General features: G+C 45.4%; 1 protein-coding gene across 3 annotated transcripts in view; it reads right to left on the bottom strand.

Moving 5' to 3' along the window:
- LOC121002964 (sulfotransferase 2B1-like) overlaps nt 1-22,569 on the bottom strand; it is a 153,749-nt gene that overhangs the window by 39,086 nt on the left and 92,094 nt on the right. For all 3 annotated transcript variants that reach the window (XM_040434567.1, XM_040434568.1, XM_040434569.1), the window contains exon 3: nt 8,651-8,862. In XM_040434567.1, the coding sequence (XP_040290501.1) occupies nt 8,651-8,862 (212 nt within the window). The remainder of the gene's footprint in view (nt 1-8,650; nt 8,863-22,569) is intronic.

The following is a 22,569-nucleotide window of genomic DNA, read 5'->3' as shown; positions in this document are numbered from 1 at the left end:
CCGATACCATAAAAAGACATTTCTCCAGCTTGGCGTACAATTTATTTTCCCGCAGAATCTGCAGAACCTGAAAAAGATGATCCTGATGGGTCTGAACATCAGGGGAAAAAATCAAAATATCATCAAGATATACCAATACGAATTTCCCCATTAAATGATAGAAAATACTATTAACAAAATGCTGAAAGACGGCCGGAGCATTCATCAGGCCGAAAGGCATAACGAGATTCTCGAAATGCCCGTCAGGGGTATTAAAGGCCGTTTTCCATTCATCCCCCTCTCTGACCCTGACCAGGTTGTACGCGCCTCTCAAATCCAATTTGGAAAACACCTTGGCCCCAACAATTTGATTGAAGAGGTCCGGGATCAGAGGAAGGGGATAGGGATCGCGAATCGTGATACGGTTCAGCTCCCTAAAATCTAGGCAAGGTCTCAGAGAGCCATCTTTCTTTTTAACAAAAAAAAAACCCGCGGCCACAGGTGACTTTGAGGGACGAATATGCCCCTTTTCGAGACTCTCGGAGATGTAAGTTCGCATTGCGATTCTTTCCGGTTGTGAGAGATTGTAGAGGCGTGCTTTTGGCAGCTTGGCGCCGGGAATGAGGTTAATGGGACAGTCAAACTCCCGGTGAGGAGGTAGCTCCTGAACACCGCTCTCGGAAAACACGTCCGAGAAATCAGAGAGAAATGATGGCACCGTTTTAGTAGACACCTCTGCAAAAGTCGCTGTGAGACAATTCTCTCTACAAAAATCACTCCACTCATTTATTTGCCTTCCTTGCCAATCAATAGTGGGGTTATGTCTAGTGAGCCAGGGTAACCCCAAAACTAGAGGAGACGGCAATCCGTTAAGGACAAAACAAGATATATCCTCCACATGAGTGTCACCTACAGCTAGCCGGATATTGTGAACAATGCCCTTCAGAGATCTCTGTGAGAGTGGAGCAGAGTCAATAGCAAAAACAGGTATATCTTTATCTAATGTGCAAACCTGAAAACCATGCATGGCTACAAATTGAGTGTCAATAAGATTGACGGCCGCTCCACTATCGACAAAAATCTCGCAAGAAATGACTTTGCTCTCTAGCGCCACCCTGGCAGACAGGAGAAAACGGGAACTGCAGGTCAGAGGAAAAGCATCAAATCCTACATCAACTTTGCCCAAAGTAGCAGATGAAGCAGAACTTGATGATTTACCTTTTGAGATTTTTCTCTTATTATCGCTCTTAGTACGGTTCAAGAATCTCCTAGACGGACAAACATTAGCCAAATGACCTATGCCCCCACAACAAAAACATACCATACTCTGAGGACTAAATCCTCTTTTATCAGGGGCAAGTCGACCTAGCTGCATGGGCTCCTCCTCAGAGGGGAGCGAGACAGGATGAGGCCCCTGCACACTGAATGAGTCCGCACCACTGCCCCTAGACTGACAATGGCTGGACAGAGAGGTCTCGTTTCTTTCTCTTAGACGCCTGTCAAGGCGTACCGCCAATGACATGGCAGACTCTAAGGACGTTGGTCTCTCATGGAAAGCAAACGCATCTTTTAATCTCTCCGAGAGACCATGACAGAACTGACTCCGGAGTGCAGCATCATTCCAACCCGAATCAGCTGCCCATCTCCGAAATTCAGAACAATAAAGCTCCGCAGACCGTTTGTTCTGGCATAAAACACGTAGGTTAGATTCGGCCAGAGCAACACGATCCGGGTCATCATAAATCTGCCCCAGGGCCACAAAAAATCCCTCCACGGATCGAAGGGAGGGATCCCCTGATGGCAGCGAAAAAGCCCAAGTCTGAGCATTACCCCTGAGCAGGGAGATGACAATCCTCACCCTCTGCTCTTGATTACCAGAAGAGTGAGGACACAAGCAAAAATGGAGTTTGCATGCCTCTCTGAAACGAACAAAATTCTCACTGCCCCCGGAGAACGTCTCCGGAAGTGAGACTTTTGGCTCGCAACAGACTCCATGAGCCGGAGCAGGGCCCAATGCTTGAAGCTGGGTCATAGATTGACGGAGATCCGCTACTTCCAAAGAAAGACCCTGCATGCGGTCAACCAGGTCAGAAAGCGGATCCATGTCAAAAAAGGACGGTTTTGGTGGATTATAATGTCACGGGTGTATGTGAGCAACGATAGTAATTCACAGTACAGAGCAACTGACTGGACCCAGAACTAGGGAGGATAAAGGGTGACCCCTGTCCGACCCTCAACGCTTTCCCTATTCTGCTAAAGCACATGCCCGGATCCAAAAGGCGGAACGAGGCATGCCCACGTGCCTAAGACTAATGACCCCTGTAACCCCTACAATAGTGGAAGGGGCACGGCCACCAGTGCCCTACTCAGTATATGGAGGGAACCGTGGCCACCTCAGATCCAGTCAGAAAACAAACAGGAATACAACAATGTCTGCAGACTTAGCTGAAGGTGTTGTAGCCGCAGAGAAGACGGATCCAAGGACAGGCTGGCAAAATCCGGAGTGCTAGCTGCAGCAGAAGACAGGTCCAGTGGACTGATAGCTACAAGTGACGAAACCAAAGCAAGAGCCACAACTGAAGTGAGAACTATAATCCACATCCTATCATAGGAGGAGGGGTGATATAAAGAGAGGGAAATCAAACACATGAAGGACAGCTGTGGTGAAAGAAACCAGAAGTAAACAGAGTAGTGAGAACGCCTCCCAGCTCTAGTAGTGACATCATCACAGGGGTGGAGAAACAGAGCTGTGAGAACGTCCCAAAGCTCTGGTAGTGACAGTGGGTTCCAGCATCAGAGATAAAAGCGGACAGACTCATTCGGGCTTTTCATAGCTCCCATCCGGAGAGGCCTGGTCTTGAGGGTCCAGGGGCCCCTTTCGTAGAAAGGGGGGTACTGTCACGACTGTGACTGATCCAGACAGGTCTGGGAGGAGAAGGTCGCAGCGACTTGCTACTCGCGATAGCTTGGGAGTTTGCTCTGTGGTTCAGGGTATGTCATCTGGGTTTTGCCTTGTGAACCTTTTTGTCCTGACTGGGAGTTTGTAGGCATCCTTCTCAGGTGAGTCCTGTCTGCCACTCCCAGCTACTATATTAGTTTCAGTTTCACTTGCAGTCATTGCCAGATATAGTCCTTACTTCCAGTTCTATTCTGACCATTGAAGGAGATCGTTTGATGGTGTTGCTGTGGAGCCTCTTGTCCGGCGTGGACTGTTGTGATTGGGATCGCCTTCTCTGCTCGTGACTGGATAAGTCTATCTCTGCTATAGTTTGTTTGTTGCTGTCTTCCCCTGCTGTTCTCCTAGACATGAGTGATGGTGACTAGTGCTCCCATCGGCCTTTCCCCACTCTAGGCTTGTTAGGATGACTGAGTGTTTAGGCATCCAGCTCGCCGCACGGGTTCACACCCCGTCTAGGGTATCAGGGCAGACAGGTGCCAGCTTAGGGTTAGTCAGGGGTGGCCATTCTATTCCCATCCGTAGATAAGGGTCCCCCTTCCCCTCTGTCTGGTGCGACACGACTGCTGCTGGGATAGCAGTCGTGACAATTAGCTAGCATTTGGTGTCAATAACAGTCTGTCCCTGCTTCACACAGCAACCTCTCTCTACACTGTCAAAAGACTGAATGTAAAATGGTGGCCAGATCGGGTTTATTTATAGGGTAGGGGGTATGTCCATGTGCTGATACGTCTGAATTGGCTATCCTGTACCACCTGATGGATGTGATAGCTCTTGACGCAAAACCACACTTACGAGTGATGTCTTTTTAAAAGGTATTTATTCAGGTGACAACGCGTTTCGGAGTAAGGGTACACCTTTCTCAAGTCTAAAAGAAACAGTAGTATATGAAATAGTAGTGCTAAAGGGCAAAACATGAATGACTAAAATAAGGTAAAAATAAAACTAATAGACATGTATAATTCATCAGCAAGGTGCGAGGGTAATAGACAATATAATAATCACAAAAAATAATCACATGGATGTAAAAGGACATAGTCAGAAGGATACGATATAATCTAAAATTGGGTATCTGTATAGTAATAAAAATTTCCTTCACAATTAGGGAATATTAATACTCTTAATAATAATAATAAAAATAACTTGATAATAATAGTGAAAAAAATGGTGTTAAAAGTGGTAGACTTGATACAAAAAAACGGGACCCATAAAATACACAGGGCCCAAAAAACAAGGAGACTGATAAAATTTAACTACCAGGGGAATCAAAATTATGCTAATATCGTCACTGACATCATTGTAACTGCACTAGCAACAATGACACTCACAACAAAATAGACAATCATCACAGTGATAATGCATAGCAATAATCAAAACAATATAATGAAATAATGACAAGATAATTCCGCCAGGGTGTGAATCCATACATACACGTTTACATGCATACATATATGTACATACAGTACAGACCAAAAGTTTGGACACACCTTCTCATTCAAAGAGTTTTCTTTATTTTCATGACTATGAAAATTGTAGATTCACACTGAAGGCATCAAAACAATAAATTAACACATGTGGAATTATATACATAACAAACAAGTGTGAAACAACTGAAAATATGACATATTTTAGGTTCTTCAAAGTAGCCACCTTTTGCTTTGATTACTGCTTTGCACACTCTTGGCATTCTCTTGATGAGCTTCAAGAGGTAGTCCCCTGAAATGGTCTTCACTTCACAGGTGTGCCCTGTTAGGTTTAACAAGTGGGATTTCTTGCCTTATAAATGGGGTTGGGACCATCAGTTGCGTTGAGGAGAAGTCAGGTGGATACACAGCTGAGAGTCCTACTGAATAGACTGTTAGAATTTATATTATGGCAAGAAAAAAGCAGCTAAGTAAAGAAAAACGAGTGGCCATCATTACTTTAAGAAACAAAGGTCAGTCAGTCAGCCGAAAAATTGGGAAAACTTTGAAAGTAAGGGCTATTTGACCATGAAGGAGCGTGATGGGGTGCTGCGCCAGATGACCTGGCCTCCACAGTCACCGGACCTGAACCCAATCGAGATGGTTTGGGGTGAGCTGGACCGCAGAGTGATGGCAAAAGGGCCAACAAGTGCTAAGCATCTCTGGGAACTCCTTCAAGACTGTTGGAAGACCATTTCAGGGGACTACCTCTTGAAGCTCATCAAGAGAATGCCAAAAGTGTGCAAAGCAGTAATCAAAGAAAAGGTGGCTACTTTGAAGAACCTAGAATATGACATATTTTCAGTTGTTTCACACTTGTTTGTTATGTATATAATTCCACATGTGTTAATTCATAGTTTTGATGCCTTCATAGTCATGAAAATAAAGAAAACTCTTTGAATGAGAAGGTGTGTCCAAACTTTTGGTCTGTACTGTACTGTACATACATACACATATGCACAAACATGGGAGAGGGAGAGAGACATCGTACAGATAAATGTGTAAATAGTTAATTAATACAGATGGCTGATACTTGGTAGGTGTAATAGTGATGATGATAAGAAGCACAGGTGAGGGGGTGGTGGAGGTGGTTACCTTTGGAACCGGGTACATACAGTTGGCGCGACCAATCTAGATACTATCAAGAAAATTTGATGGTTAAGAACTTGAATAGTGAAATAGGATATAAGAATCTGGATGGAAGTTGAAAGTTATTATTGGTCTAGCGATCAAAACTTGTTTGTTGAAATGAAGGGAAATAAGAATTTGAAAGTATTACCTTGGTGTCGAAACGCTGTGTGTGCAGCGCGGCTTCCCACGTGTGGGAGAGCGCACGCTTACTTGAGCCGGGCGATGGGCGGGCGTGGCTAGTTGCAGGCTGCCGATTGGAGGATACGGGAAGTATCTAGATTGGTCGCGCCAACTGTATGTACCCGGCTCCAAAGGTAACCACCCCCTCACCTGTGCTTCTTATCATCATCACTATTACACCTACCAAGTATCAGCCATCTGTATTAATTAACTATTTACACATTTATCTGTACGATGTCTCTCTCCCTCTCCCATGTGTGTACATATATGTATGCATGTATACGTGTATGTATTATATCATTATATTGTTTTGATTATTGCTATGCATTATCACTGTGATGATTGTCTATTTTGCTGTGAGTGTCATTGTTGCTAGTGTAGTTACAATGATGTCAGTGACAATATTAGCATAATTTAGATTTCCCTGGTAGTTAAATTTTATCAGTCTCATTGTTTTTTGGGCCCTGTGTATTTTTTGTGTCCCGTTTTTTGTATCAAGGCTACATAGAAACATAGAATGTGTCGGCAGATATGAACCATTTGGCCCATCTAGTTTGTCCAATATACTGAGTACTATGGATAGCCCCTGGCCCTATCTTATATGAAGGATGGCCTTATGCCTATCCCATGCATGCTTAAACTCCTTCACTGTATTTGCAGCTACCACTTCTGCAGGTAGGCTATTCCATGCATCCACTACTCTCTCAGTAAAGTAATACTTCCTGATATTACTTTTAAACCTTTGCCCCTCTAATTTAAAACTATGTCCTCTTGTAGCAGTTTTTCTTCTTTTAAATATTCTCTCCTCTTTTACCTTGTTGATTCCCTTTATGTATTTAAAAGTTTCTATCATATCCCCTCTGTCTCGTCTTTCTTCCAAGCTATACATGTTAAGGTCCTTTAATCTTTCCTGGTAAGTTTTATCCTGCAATCCATGTACCAGTTTAGTAGCTCTTCTCTGAACTCTCTCCAAGGTATCAATATCCTTCTGGAGATATGGTCTCCAGTACTGCGCACAATACTCCAAATGAGGTCTCACTAGTGCTCTGTAGAGCGGCATGAGCACCTCCCTCTTTCTACTGGTAATTCCTCTCCCTATACACCCAAGCATTCTGCTAGCATTTCCTGCTGCTCTATGACATTGTCTGCCTACCTTTAAAGCGAACCTTTCACCTGGATTTCACTTAATAAACTATTACCAGTACCTTATAGATTATCCTCATTCTGTTTCAATGCATTCTTGTGCCGCTTTCCTGGGATGTATATTGATGAAAAAAACGACTTATAAAGTCCTCGTCTCCAGCTCCTGAAGTCACGCTAGAAGTCAAGGGGGTAGCCCTTCCCTCACTCCAGGCTGTAACTCCCCTGCCCTAACCCCTCCTCTAAGCAGTGTAACTGACACCCGGCTCAGTCGCCGGGACCGCGCTTGTACAGGCGGCGCATGCGCCGTCGGCCTCAGTAGCAGCGCGATCCCGTCTATCGCGTGGACTCAAGCGCGATCCTGTAACTGAATCGCGAATGCGCCGTCCATCCCCGATCGGGGACGGACGGCGGGTTGGCTCCTCAACTACTTGCTGTAGAGATAATCCCAGTAGGGAATTTAGAATATCTGTACTCCTGGCAGAACTAGCTATTTTGGTTTTCCAGTTTACATCTGGAAGATTGAAGTCTCCCATAATGATAGCTAAAATGACATTGAAGGGGGAAGTTATTTCCTCAACTAGTAGATCATCTAATTCTTTGACTTGGCTAGGTGGTCTATAGATCACACCTACACGAGTTACCTTATGATTATCAAGCTGCAAGGTAACCCAAACTGACTGTAATTGTTCTCGCTAAATTGTTCTCGCTACCACTTTTAACAGCATTTTTTTCACTATTATTATCAAGTTATTTTTATTATTATTATCAAAAGTATTAATATTCCCTAATTGTGCAGGAAATTTTTATTACTATACAGATACCCAATTTTATATCATATCGGATCCTTCTGACTATGTCCTTTTACATCCATGTGATTATTTTTTGTGATTATTATATTGTCTATTACCCTCGCACCTTGCTGATGAATTATACTGTACAAGTCTATTAGTTTTATTTTTACCTTATTTTAGTCATTCATGTTTTGCCCTTTAGCACTACTATTTCATATACTACTGTTTCTTTTAGACTTGAGAAAGGAGTACCCTTACTCCAAAACGCGTTGTCACCTGAATAAATACCTTTTAAAAAGACGTCACTCGTAAGTGTGGTTTTGCGCCAAGAGGTATCACATTGTGTGCGACCTAGTACACAGCTTTTCACAGTACTCTACATCACTCCTTTGGAGTGCTGGCAACTCCAAGGACTGAGAAGATACCGGCAGCATAACCCCCTTTACCCCCCCCCCCCCCCCGCCTTTGCAAGTGTTGTACTGACGCAAGCACAAAACCAGAAGGTGAGTTTAACAATTGACACAGCATACTCTTTGAATCTGATACCCAAAACTTACTACCCTATGAGCGCCTTGTTTCCCATTTATTTTGCCAAATTTACCTGATGGATGTGTCATGGGTCAAAGTTCGACGCTATGCAAAAAAATATGGCGCGTGCGAATATCGCCATATGTTTGCAAATTGCGAACGAGCAAAGTTCGCTGCGAAATGACCGCCAGGAGAACTGCAAGGCCATCTCTACAAATCAGACCTGAAACAAATTTAACAAAATCCGCTCATCTCTAATAATTATGTAAAGTTGTTCTACAGAGGAACAAAAGGAACAAAAAGTGGATTACTTGCAACAATGAAATAGCTGAATTTAGTTGTGATCAGTAACTTCTTTGTCACACATCTTGACCCACTGATTATAATTTTACATACAATAATAATAATAGCAACATCATTTTACCACAGAGTTTACTATTCTATGGTATTTGAGAATGTTATTTACAGAATTCAATTACCTTGGCCTTGGAATCTTGAAAGGTTTTCATAAAAATATGTTTAGGCAAGTGGCTGGTAATTAGACGTGGATGTCCCTCACTTAGTTTCAGTCTTTGAGCAATACCCAAGTTTTCAATCCAAGGTACTCTGTCCCAGTTTGGTACAGTCTTGTTCCATGTCGGGTCTCCATTCTTTTGGATGAGGCTTAAAATTTCTATCATCCACGTAGTTCCTACAAATTATTCTTATTCAAACACTTAACATGTAAATTACTTCTAGTTATTCATGCATCATATTGTTTATTTCTCCTATTAATAAGTATTAAATGATTAACCCCTTCAGGACTAAGCCCGTTTTAACCATAAAGGGGTTGTCTCACTTCAGTAAATAGCATTTATTGTGTAGACAAAGTGAATACAAGGAACTTACTAATGTATTGTGATTGTCCACATTGCTTCCTTTGTTGGCTAGATTCATTTTTTCATCACATTATACACTGCTCGTTTCCGTGGTTACGACCACCCTGCAATCCAGTAGTGATAGTCATGCTTGAACACTATAAGAAAAAGCACTATGGATTGCAGGGTGGTCGTAACCATAGAAGCGAGCAGTGTATAATGTGATGGAAAAATGAATCGAGCCAGCAAAGAACACAATATGGATAATCACAATACATTTTAGTTAATGCGCATTCACTCCTGGCCCCGGCCACCTAGTCAGTGCTGAGCAGTCTCTGGCAAGCGCTTAGGAAGTATGGCACAAGTACAGGGCACGCACTACAGCCCTGTAACTGTGCTATACAGAGATGCTCCAACCTTTAGGACTATCACAGCTGTCTCCAAGCTTATCTGGAGCTGGAACACCGAACTGTAAGCATCTTATGCAAACATATATGGAGATATCAGCATTCATATTCTCATATACTCGGTGCAGACAGCAACATGTAAGTTACCTTTCTTCTAAAATACTCCCTTATTTCTACTTACAAAATGTATCCAACCAATGATATTATAATTTCTTTCATGCTAAACACCAAGAAAGGTCATTTATCAAACTAGTGTAAAGTAGAGATGTCGCGAACATAAAATTTTGCGTTCGCGAACGGCGAACGCGAATTTCTGCAAATGTTCGCGAACGGGCGAACCGCCATAGACTTCAGTAGGCAGGCAAATTTTAAAACCCACAGGGACTCTTTCTAGCGACAGTAGTGATGGAAAAGTTGTTTCAAGGGGACTAACACCTGGACTGTGGCATGCCGGAGGGGGATCCATGGCAAAACTCCCATGGAAAATTACATAGTTGACGCAGAGTTGGATTTTAATCCATAAAGGGCATAAATCACCTAACAATCCAATTTTTTTTTGAACAACGTGGTTTAAAACATCCAGTGTGTGTATACGATCAGGTATGATGTTGTATCGATCAGGTAGTGTAAGGGTTACGCCCGCTTCACAGACATTGACAGACCAAACTCCCCTTTTAATGCACCGCAAACAACCGCAAACAGTCCATTTGCCCAACCGCAAACTTCCCATTTGCACAAGGTTGGATACCAAGCTAGCCATGTCCCGTCGATGTCATTGAAGGTTTCTTCCTCCACCCAGCCACGTACAACACCAAGGGTCCCCGAAAGGTGAATTTAATAGATTTTTCGAACGGGGAGATGGTTAAAAAAACACTGTCTCCCTCCCCTTTGTTTGAATCCACGCCACGGTCACTGCGTCTGCGCCGTGCAATTTACTGTCACACCCGATATGAGTGCTATTTTCTGTAGTTCTCTCTTCTCATCAGTTTAATCCCTGTTACGTCCCCAATCTGGGGTCCATTTATTAAATAGATTTTTTGAACGGGGAGATGGTTAAAAAAACACTGGCTCCCTCCCCTTTGTTTGAATCCACGCTGCAATTTACTGTCACACCCGATATGAGTGCTATTTTCTGTAGTTCTCTCTTCTCATCAGTTTAATCCCTGTTACGTCCCCAATCTGGCGTCCATTTATTAAATTGATTTTTTGAACGGGGAGATGGTTAAAAAAAGCTGGCTCCCTCCCCTTTGTTTGAATCCACGCCACGATCACTGCGTCTGCGCCGTGCAATTTACTGTCACACCCGATATGAGTGCTATTTTCTGTAGTACTATTCTCATCAGTTTAATCCCTGTTACGTCCCATATCAGGGTGGGATTGCCTTTTGTGAAAATTTTTTTAGGCCAGGTACCTTCGACTGCCTTCACAGTGACAGACCAAACTCTGATACACCAAACTGAATTGATTTTAGGAACCGGGAGATGGAAAAAGCAGCTTGGTCGGTCCTCTTACTCCCAAGTTGGGGCACTGCGTGTGCACGGAGCAATGTGCTGTGACACCCTATATGAGTGGTGTCTTAACTAGTACTATTCCTATCAGTTTAATCCCTGCTACGTCCCCTATCCGGGGACGTGTGTCGAATTGATTAACCATTGTCGAATTAACGAACCATTACGACATCCTGGAATAATTTAGTTCTGAGCTTTGTACTTGCTTTGTATTGGAATTGATGGGGATTTTTTAAATTGTCTGCATTATTTCTAATAAACTATTAAGAGACTGTATTATGATTTTTTTTATTTTATGTATTAAAAACCCACCCATACAACTTAAAAAAAAAAATAAAATTTAGTTTTTTCTATGAAAAATTATCCAGCCGATCGCTTTTGGTCTGATCATAATGAAGCAACGGCCTTATCATCTGGGGTGTGGCAACATTGCCAACACACTCATAGAGGTGATGATCGCTTCATTGTGATACGCAAGCCCCTTCACCACAACAAGGTAACGATCACGAAGGGGAATTGACACTTGTATGTGCCTTTTTGTTTTGTTTTGTTTTTGCAGCCACAGTGCAGCACCAGAGGCCAGAAAAATTAGGCATGTACACATGCCTGAAAAATAATGTTATTTTTGCAGCCGCTGTTGTAGCAGCGGCCGGAAAAATTAATGTTTTCAAGGCAGAAAGGTGACTAAAACATTGCGGCTTGAACCCTAGTTGGTGGCGGAGAATTCACGAAAGTCATCCGGTATGCAGACCTTAAATACAGCAGCGTGGGGACCATTTTGAGGCCAAGGCATGTCATCAGGCCTTTTGTTAGTCAAACGTATCCCCCACTGTCAGTCCCTTCATGCCTCATTCATCTTAATGAAGGTGTGGTAATCAACACTTTTTTGACCGAGGCGACTTCTTTTGTCAGTGACAATGCCTCCTGCTGCACTGAAGGTCCTTTCTGACAGGACACTTAAAGCGGGGCAGGCCAGAAGTTCTATCGCAAACTGGGATAGCTCAGGCCACAGGTCAAGCCTGCACACTCAGTAGTCAAGGGGTTTATCGCTCCTCAGAGTGTCGATATCTGCAGTTAAGGCGAGGTAGTCTGCTACCTGTCAGTCGTGTCGTTCTCTAAGGCTGGATCCCGAAGGGCTGTGGTGATGTGTAGGACTGAAAAAGCTCTGCATGTCCTCCATCAACAACACATCTGTAAAGCGTCCTGTCCTTGCTGCCGTGGTCGTGGTAGGAGGAGGATTACTTTCACCTCTTCCCCTGTTAGATTCCCGTTGTGCTGTGACATCCCCCTTATAAGCTGTGTAAAGCATATTTTTTAGTTTTGTTTTGAACTGCTGCATCCTTTCTGACTTTCAGTAAGTTGGTAACATTTCCGCCACTTTCTGCTTATACCGGGGGTCTAGTAGCGTGGCCACCCAGTACAGGTCGTTCTCCTTCATCCTTTTTATACGAGGGTCCCTCAACAGACATGACAGCATGAAAGACCCCATTTGCACAACGTTGGATGCCGAGCTACTTGTTTCCCGTTCCTCGTCCTCACTGATGTCATTGACGGTCTGTTCTTCACCCCAGCCACGTACAACACCACGGGTCCCAGATAGGTGACAACAACTAGCACACTGGGATGCCTGCTGTGGTTGGTCTTCCTCCTCCTCAAAGCCACATTCCTCCTCTGACTCCTCTTCCTCATACTCCTCTTGCAGCGTTGCCGCAGGTCCGGCAAGCGATGATGACAAGGCTGTTTCTGGTGGTGATGGTGACCACAACTCTTCCTCTTCCTCTTCACGCTGATCTACAGCCTGATCCAGCACTCTTCGCAGGGCACGCTCCAGGAAGAAAACAAATGGGATGAGGTCGCTGATGGTGCCTTCGGTGCGACTGACTAGGTTTGTCACCTCCTCAAAAGGACGCATAAGCCTACAGGCATTGCGCATGAGCGTCCAGTAACGTGGCAAAAAAATTTCCAGCTTCGCAGAGGCTGTCCTAGCACCCCGGTCATACAAATACTCGTTGGCGGCTTTTTCTTTTTGGAGCAGGCGGTCGAACATTAGGAGTGTTGAATTCCAACGTGTCGGGCTGTCGCAAATCAAGCGCCTCACTGGCATGTTGTTTCGGCGCTGAATGTCTAAAAAGTGCGCCATGGCCGTGTAGGAACGCCTGAAATGGCCACACACCTTCCTGGCCTGCTTGAGGACGTCCTGTAAGCCTGGGTACTTAGACACAAAGCGTTGTACGATGAGATTCAACACATGTGCCATGCACGGCACATGTGACAACTTGCCCAAATTCAATGCTGCCAACAAATTGCTTCCATTGTCACACACCACTTTGCCGATCTCTAGTTGGTGCGGGGTCAGCCACTGATCCACCTGTGCGTTCAGGGGGGACAGGAGTGCTGGTCCGGTGTGGCTCTCTGCTTTCAGGCAAGTCAACCCCAAGACAGCGTGACACTGTCGTATCCGGGATGTGGAATAGCCCCTGGGGAGCTGGGGGGATTCAGTTGATGTGCAGCCAGACACCGCAGCAGAAGAGGACTCAGCCGAGGAGGTTATGGAAGAGGATGGAGTAGGAGGAGTAGAGGAGGTGGCAGTAGGCCTGCCTGCAAGTCGTGGCGGTGTCACCAACTCCGCTGCAGAGCCACGCATTCCATGCCGTCAGCAGGTTGACCCAATGCGCAGTGTAGGTGATTTACCTGCCCTGACCGTGCTTTGCAGACCAGGTATCAGTGGTCAGATGGACCCTTGCCCCAACACTGTATGCCAGAGATGCCACGACTTCCTTTTCAATCACTGAGTAGAGGTTTGGGATTGCCTTTTTTTTTTTTTTTATTCCTCGGGGTACCTTCCACTGTGGTGTCCCAATAACGACAAATTTTTTGAAGGCCTCAGACTCCACCAGCAGGTATGGTAAAAGCTGGCGGGCTAAGAGTTCTGTCAAGCCAGCTGTCAGGCGCCAGGCAAGAGGGTGACTCTGTGACATTGTCTTCCTACGCTCAAACATTTCCTTTACAGACACCTGACTGTGGGCAGATGAGATGGAACTGCTGAAGGTGAGAGGCGGAGTGGCGGGTGGTTGAGAGGGGGCAAGGACAGCAGTGGTTGACATGGCTGAAGATGCTGGACCAGGAGGAGGATGGTGGCTTTGAGCTTGTGTGCTGCTTCTACTCGTCATCATGTGTTGATCCCATAGGCGTTTGTGATGTGCGATCATGTGCCTTCGCAAAGCAGTTGTACCTAGGTGGGTGTTGGATTTCCCACGACTCTGTTTCTTTTGGCACAGGTTGCAAATGGCATTGCTGTTGTCACAGGCAGACACACAAAACAAAATGCCACACTGCTGAGCTTTGCAATGACGGCATTCTGGTGGTGGCAACAGCATGTGTTGATTGGCGTGCTGTCTGGCTGACCCCGGGTGCCGATACATGCTGTCTGACTGTGCCACTAGCTCCTTGCAACGACCTCCCCCTGCTTCCAACTCGTCTCCTCCTTCTCTCTGTCTCCCCTTCTGAACTTTTCCCCTCTTCTTCTTCTCTTCGAGCAGGCACCCACGTGGCATCCACGGACACATCGTCATCATCAACCACTTCACTTGTATCTGACACCTCAGCAAAGGAAGCAGCAGCGGGTACAACATCATCATCATCACACTGTACGTCCATGTGTGTAATGCTGCCTGACTGAGACATATCCCTGTTATCTCCATCCTCTGGCAATAATGGTTGCGCATCACAAATTTCATCCAACTGATGTGTAAATATCTCCTCTGAGGGATCAAGTGAAGCGGCTGTGGTGGCTGTGGTGGTAGTGGTGGTGGTGGCGGCGGGCGGGAGAGTGGTAACTTGAGAGCAGGTGACCAAAGCTGAGCTGGAGGAGGATGGTGAGTCAAGGTTCTTAGCGGAAGCTGTTGAAGATTGGGTGTCCTGTGTAAGCCAGTCAACAATTTTTTTCTCAGAATTTTTTGGGTTCAGGTTACGTGGCCTCTGAACACTGGGCATTATTCCAGGGCCAGTGGAAATCACAGCACCACGAACACGAGGGCCCCTGCGGCGTGGCCTGCCTCTGCCTGTCATTTTTTATTAGATAAGTGTTACTATGCTTGCAAGGTACTGTGCCACCCTATATAAGTGGTGGGCAGTGGGCACAGTACAGTCTGTGTGGGCCTGACACACACTGGCTTGCAACTGTGATTATATCACAGAAAAATATTAAATAGAATTTTTTTTTATCTGCAAGGTATTTGTGAGTGAGTGACACCCTGTAACGGTATAAGTGGAGGCCTAGCCACTAGCCAGTGGCCACAATACAGTCTGTGTGGGCCTGACACACACGGGCTTGCAAATGTGATTAGATCACAGAAAAATATTAAATATAATTTTTTTATCTGAAAGGTATTTGAGTAAGTGACACCCTGTAACGGTATGAGTGGAGGCCTAGCCAGTGGCCACAATACAGTCTGTGTGGGCCTGACACACACGGGCTTGCAACTGTGATTAGATCACAGAAAAATATTAAATAGAATTTTTTTTATCTGAAAAGTATTTGAGTGAGTGACACCCTGTAATGGTATGAGTAGAGGCCTAGCCAGTGGCCACAATACAGTCTGTGCGGGCCTGACACACACGGGCTTGCAACTGTGATTATATCACAGAAAAATATTAAATATAATTTTTTTTTTTATCTGCGAGATATTTGTGAGTGAGTGACACCCTGTAACGGTATAAGTGGAGGCCTAGCCACTAGCCAGTGGCCATAATACAAATACCTCGCAGATAAAAATATAAAATATGATATTTTTTTAACTGCAAGGTATTTGTGAGTGAGTGACACCCTGTAACGGTATGAGTGGAGGCCTAGCCACTAGCCAATGGCCACAATACAGTCTGTGTGGGCCTGACACACACGGGCTTGCAACTGTGATTTTATCACAAGACACGGAGGCTCATATTGCTTTACCTTTCTTTACTGAATCTACCATAGCAGCAAAGAAAAAATGGTACAACAAATGGAAACCATGGTAACAAACTCCTCCCCTTATCCCAGTATATCAGTCCTTGTCTGTCTGGGATCCTCCTCTTTCTTTGCTGCTACCAGGCAGATAAGTACCTTCCAGCTCTGAACTTTGGCTCAGGGTCTGGTATATCGTTTTACTTAATTGTGATTTAATCCTTTATTTAGGGTTATTGCTCTTCTCAAGTTTTCTCCCTTAATAACTTATTATTATTCTGGGGTTTCCTGGTATTCATTATATATATATATATATATATATATATATATTATGCGTTTTTCCCTACAGTTTTTCCTTTAACTGTTTTTCTTTTCCTTGCTGTCCCTTGCGGCCCCTCTGCCCTCCTGACGTGGGGTGCGCTACCTCCAGGTTTCCCCCTCTTGTATTCAACTCTATTTACCTTTCGGTCGCCATTTCGCACGCTCCGAACGTTGCGATCCTTCTTCTTCTCCGCCCGAGATCTCGCGAGACGAGATTTCGGGCGCCTTTTTCTCTTTAGCTCCGTCCGGCCTTTCGCGAGCTCTGCGATCTCGCGAGACTTCGGCTTCTTCTGGGATTTGCTGTTTTGAGCGCACCGGACATTCACCGCTGTCGCCGGATCGTTGCGGTCGCTTATATTCCAATTGTAAGTGTCTTTTCCCCACTTACTACATTACCGTTTGCCAGCAGGAGATATATCTATATCTATTTCTGTTTTTTCTCTTCTAGGTCCCTTCTTCTACTGTTCTCTGGCTGGGGTGACAAACTCCTGCCATTTTTCTTATTCTACCATGTCCACTAGGAAAAACTCCATTGCCTCTGTAGCCCCTACTGATCCTTCCCCTGTAGGTCAGAGCTCTCCTGCTGAGGATAGGAGATCCGAGGTGCTGCACCCGGATGATCCCAATTTGGCGCTGCAGCAATCTATATCAAATGCTATTATCGCCGCCATGGGTTCAATGTCCTCTGCATTAACCCATTCTATCTCGCAGGCCCTCATAGCTCTCCCTAATACCACTATTCAGGCCCCGGCCCCATCTATAGGTTTGCTCCCATCTACCTCCAGAACACCTCAGATTGATGGGCCTTCCCCATCCCATGATAACGCGCATAATTCGCGTAAAAGAGCCTGTACCCGCCAGGCAGAATCCACGCGGGCATGGAAGACTGCCAGGTCACTACCTGAGCCAGTATCAGACTCTGATAGAGAGTCAGAGGAAGAGGCACCTGATAAGGAGGATGATCTGATTTATGATGTGGAGGATGATTTAGCTGATGTAGTTGTTGACCCAGCTATTCATATTTGCCCGGAATCCTTACAAAATCAGGGGTCGTCAGTGGATCTCTTAACCACCTCCGGACCGCCTAACGCAGGATCGCGTTCCAGAGGTGGCAGCGCTGCGCAGAGTCACGCATATACGCGTCATCTCGCGAGACGCGAGATTTCGCTCAAAGCCGGCCCGCGCATGCGCATCGCGGGCCGGCAAAAGTTAAAGAAGAAGTTCGTCACCAGCCTGCCAGCAACGATCATTGGCTGGCAGGCTGGCGATTTTTAAAAAATCCAATCACTGGCCATATAACAGATCATATTAGTAAATATGATCTGTTATATGGCTTCTCTGCTGGTCCTTTTCGTCGGTTGGATCCAGCAGAGAAGCAGACTGAACTGTGAGTAGCACCAAACACTTCACTGTAGCCCCTGATCACCCCCCTGCACCCCAATTAACCCTTTGATCACCCCTTTGATCGCCCCCTGTCAATCACTTAGTGAAAGACAAAAAGTGATCAGTGTAAACTGTCACTTTTTTTTTTCACTAGTATTGGCTGTTAGGTTTTAGGGATAGTTTAGGCCCCTTGGTTAGGTAGTTAGCGTCAGTTAGCGCCCACCCCACCGCACCGCAGTCACTTTTATTCGCTGATTAGCGTATCGCTAATCAGCATTTGTACTTTTATAGTATCTGTAAGTGATCAAAACTGATCACGGTCAGATCTATAATAGTATTAGTGTCACCTTAGCTCGCCCTCCACTCAAAACGCAGTGTTTGCCCGATCAGGCCTGATCGGTCGCCCACACGTGCGTTCACCCACGCCCGCCCCACCGCAGTGACAAAAAAATATTTTTTTTTGATCACTGCACATTCACTTTACACGCACTGCGGCGATAAAAAAATCTGTTTTGATATTTTTTATCAACCGCAGCGGCCTCCGGTACTTCGCTAGCCTCCCCTTTGTAAGACAGGTTTGCTTTTTTTCTTGGGTAGTCTCAGGGAATACCCCTAAATTTAGTAGTCCAAAATGTCAAACAGGGGGTATTCTTCTGAAGAGGCCTACAGGATTCTGACCCAGTCGGATGAGGAGTGGGAACCCTCATCTGACGAATCTAGCGGGTCAGAATATGAACCTGTGGAAAGCAGTGGCTCTCTGACCCAAAGTTCGGACGAGGAGGTGGAGGTCCCTGGCAGCACCAGGCGTACCCGGCCCCATGTCGCTAGACCACAGGTTGCGCAGGATCCGCTTCAAGAGCAGCAGAGTGGGGCTGTCGCTGCCGGATCACGTGGTGAGGCATACACCAGCAGCGCAGCCCTTCCTGGACCTAGTACCAGCACTGCCGTACAACATGGTGAAGTAGCGAGCACCAGAAGGGCAGTTGAAGCTGGTACGGTGGCACGTGCAATAGTTACCCCGTCGCATCCACCGCACAGACAGGCCCGTAGAGCCCCTAGAATCCCTGAGGTGCTGGCAAACCCTGATTGGCAGTCACCAACTTCAGCCGCACCAGTAGTTCCCCCTTTCACCGCCCAGTCTGGAGTTCGGGTTGAGACGGCTCAAATCGGTTCGGCCCTGGGATTTTTTGAGCTGTTCTTGACTGCGGAGCTCTTGGACTTAGTCGTGGCAGAGACAAACCGGTATGCCACACAATTTATAAGCGGAAACCCGGGAAGCTATTATGCCCAGCCTTTCCGGTGGAAACCAGTCCAAGTTTCCGAACTTAAAATTTTTCTGGGCCTTCTCCTCAACATGGGCCTGACAAAAAAGCATGAATTGCGGTCATATTGGTCCACGCACCCGATTCATCACATGCCCATGTTCTCTGCTGCTATGTCCAGGACACAATTTGAGACCATCCTGCGTTTTCTGCATTTTAGCGACAACACCACCTCCCGTCCCAGAGGCCACCCTGCTTTTGACCGGCTCCACAAAATTCGGCCCCTCATAGACCATTTCAACCAGAAATTTGCAGATTTGTATACCCCTGAGCAAAACATCTGCGTAGACGAGTCCCTAATACATTTTACCGGGCGCCTTGGCTTCAAACAATACATCCCAAGCAAGCGTGCCCGGTATGGGGTCAAATTGTATAAGCTCTGTGAAAGGGCCACAGGCTATACCCACAAATTTCGGATCTATGAGGGAAAAGATCAGACCCTGGAGCCGGTCGGTTGCCCTGACTACCTGGGGAGCAGTGGGAAGACAGTCTGGGACTTGGTGTCACCCTTATTCGGCAAGGGGTACCATCTTTATGTGGACAATTTCTACACAAGTGTGGCCCTCTTTAGGCATTTGTTTCTAGAACGGATTTGCGCCTGTGGCACCGCGCAAACTAGTCGCGTGGGCTTCCCCCAACGGCTTGTAACCACCCGTCTTGCAAGGGGGGAGAGGGCTGCCCTGTGTAACGAAGAACTGCTCGCGGTGAAATGGAGAGACAAGCGTGACGTTTACATGCTCTCCTCCATTCACGCAGACACGACAATCCAAATTGAGCGAGCAACCCGTGTCATTGAAAAGCCCCTCTGTGTCCACGACTATAATGCGCTCATGGGAGGGGTGGACTTCAATGACCAGATGTTGTCTCCGTATTTAGTTTCCCGCAGAACCAGACGCTGGTATAAGAAGGTGTCTGTATATTTAATTCAATTGGCGCTGTACAATAGTTTTGTTCTCTACAGTAAGGCTGGGAGAACACGATCTTTCCTCAAATTCCAGGAAGAGATCATCGAGAACCTCCTTTACCCAGGAGGTTCCGTGGCCCCATCCACCAGTGTAGTTAGCCGTCTACACGAGCGACATTTCCCCAGTGTCGTTCCTGGTACCTCAACCCAACCGTCACCCCGAAAAAGATGTCGTGTCTGTAGCAGGAGTGGAATAAGGTGTGACACCCGCTATTTCTGTCCTGACTGTGCTGACCACCCTGCCCTATGCTATGGAGAGTGTTTCCGGAAGTACCACACACAGGTACACTTAGCATAGGGATTGCATCTCACAGGACAGGCACACAGGGCTATTAGGGCCCTTTTACTCACAGCTGCTGCAAACCTCTCCTTTCACCTGGGATAAAGTGCATAACGTACTTTGCCACATCTTTGGGCGATTTGCGCTTTGCACATTGTCCCATGGGGAAGGAGAGGTTTGTTCTATAAAGGTAAAAAAAAACGAAACAAAAAAAAAATTTCTGGTAAGTAAAAAAGTTAAAAAAGTTTAAAAAAAAGTTAATATGTTCTGTTCTAAAGTTAATAAAGTTATTGCTTTGCGGCCTGGTTTTTTCTTTTTTGTTTTGTTTTTTTTACCTTCCAGGTGGACCAACTGATCGACTAGCTGCAGCACTGATGTGCATTCGGACAGAAGCATTGCGCTGCTGTCAGATTACACGCAAGTCGGTGTATGCGGCGCTGCAAGACGAGATTTCTCCTCTGCAGTAAAAGATACGTTTGCCGAGGCATATGAGCTGAGGAGGTGGCGGTGTTCATATACTTTGGCAAACACTTTGTATATATATATAAAAAAAAAAAATCCCGGCAATGATTTATTCATCCACATCGATTGATGTGAATGGAGAAATCGGGTTTGCCAGGGCATACGAGCTAAGTGGGTATGGATGTTGGGCGGAGCTCCTATGTCCTGGCAGACGCCTTTCCCCTCCTTTTTCTTTTTTTGGCAGAGATTTTTTCATCCACATTGATCGATGCGAATGAAAAAATCTGTGCCGTTCATTTTTTTCTTTCAGCCCAGAGGCTGAACGGAAAAAAAAAATCTCATTACCCGTATGCTCTATATAAGGAGAATAGCAGAAACTCCTAATGCTGGGCATACATGTAATGATTGCGGAAACCCTCAAATGCCAGGGCAGTACAAACACCCCACAAATGACCCCAATTTGGAAAGAAGACACCCCAAGGTATTTGCTGAGGGGCTTATAGAGTCCATGAAAGATTGAAATTTTTGTCCCAAGTTAGCGGAAAGGGAGACTTTGTGAGAAAAAAAAAAAAAAAATCAATTTCCGCTAACTTGTGCCAAATTATTTTTTTTTCTATGAACTCGCCATGCCCCTCATTGAATACCTTGGGGTGTCTTCTTTCCAAAATGGGGTCACATGTGGGGTATTTATACTGCCCTGGCATTTTAGGGGCCCCAAAGCGTGAGAAGAAGTCTGGTATCCAAATGTCTAAAAATGCCCTCCTAAAAGGAATTTGGGCACCTTTGCCCACCTAGGCTGCAAAAAAGTGTCACACACGTGGTATCTCCGTATTCAGGAGAAGTTGGTGAATGTGTTTTGGGGTGTCATTTTACATATACCCATGCTGGGTGAGAGAAATATCTTGGTCAAATGCCAACTTTGTATAAAAAAATTGGAAAAGTTGTCTTTTGCCAAGATATTTCTCTCACCCAGCATAAGTATATGTAAAATGACACCCCAAAACACATTCCCCAACGTCTCCTGAATACGGAGATACCACATGTGTGACACTTTTTTGCAGCCTAGGTGGGCAAAGGGGCCCACATTCCAAAGAGCACCTTTCGGATTTCACAGGTCATTTACCTACTTACCACACATTAGGGCCCCTGGAAAATGCCAGGGCAGTATAACTACCCCACAAGTGACCCCATTTTGGAAAGAAGACACCCCAAGGTATTCCGTGAGGGGCATGGCGAGTTCCTAGAATTTTTTATTTTTTGTCACAAGTTAGTGGAAAATGATGATTTTTTTATTTATTTTTTTTCATACAAAGTCTCATATTCCACTAACTTGTGACAAAAAATAAAAACTTCCATGAACTCACTATGCCCATCAGCGAATACCTTGGGGTCTCTTCTTTCCAAAATGGGGTCACTTGTGGGGTAGTTATACTGCCCTGGCATTCTAGGGGCCCAAATGTGTGGTAAGGAGTTTGAAATCAAATTCTGTAAAAAATGACGAGTGAAAACCGAAAGGTGCTCTTTGGAATATGGGCCCCTTTGCCCACCTAGGCTGCAAAAAAGTGTCACACATCTGGTATCTCCGTATTCATTAGAAGTTGGGGAATGTGTTTTGGGGTGTCATTTTACATATACCCATGCTGGGTGAGAGAAATATCTTGGCAAAAGACAACTTTTCCCATTTTTTTATACAAAGTTGGCATTTGACCAAGATATTTATCTCACCCAGCATGGGTATATGTAAAAATACACCCCAAAACACATTCCCCAACTTCTACTGAATACGGAGATACCAGATGTGTGACACTCTTTTGTAGCCTAGGTGGGCAAAGGGGCCCATATTCCAAAGAGCACCTTTCGGATTACACTCGTCATTTTTTACAGAATTTGATTTCAAACTCCTTACCACACATTTGGGCCCCTAGAATGCCAGGGCAGTATAACTACCCCAC

Source organism: Bufo bufo, chromosome 1 (genome assembly GCF_905171765.1).
Source record: "Bufo bufo chromosome 1, aBufBuf1.1, whole genome shotgun sequence".
Classification (NCBI taxonomy): domain Eukaryota; kingdom Metazoa; phylum Chordata; class Amphibia; order Anura; family Bufonidae; genus Bufo; species Bufo bufo.
This window is presented reverse-complemented; position numbering and strand designations above follow the sequence as displayed.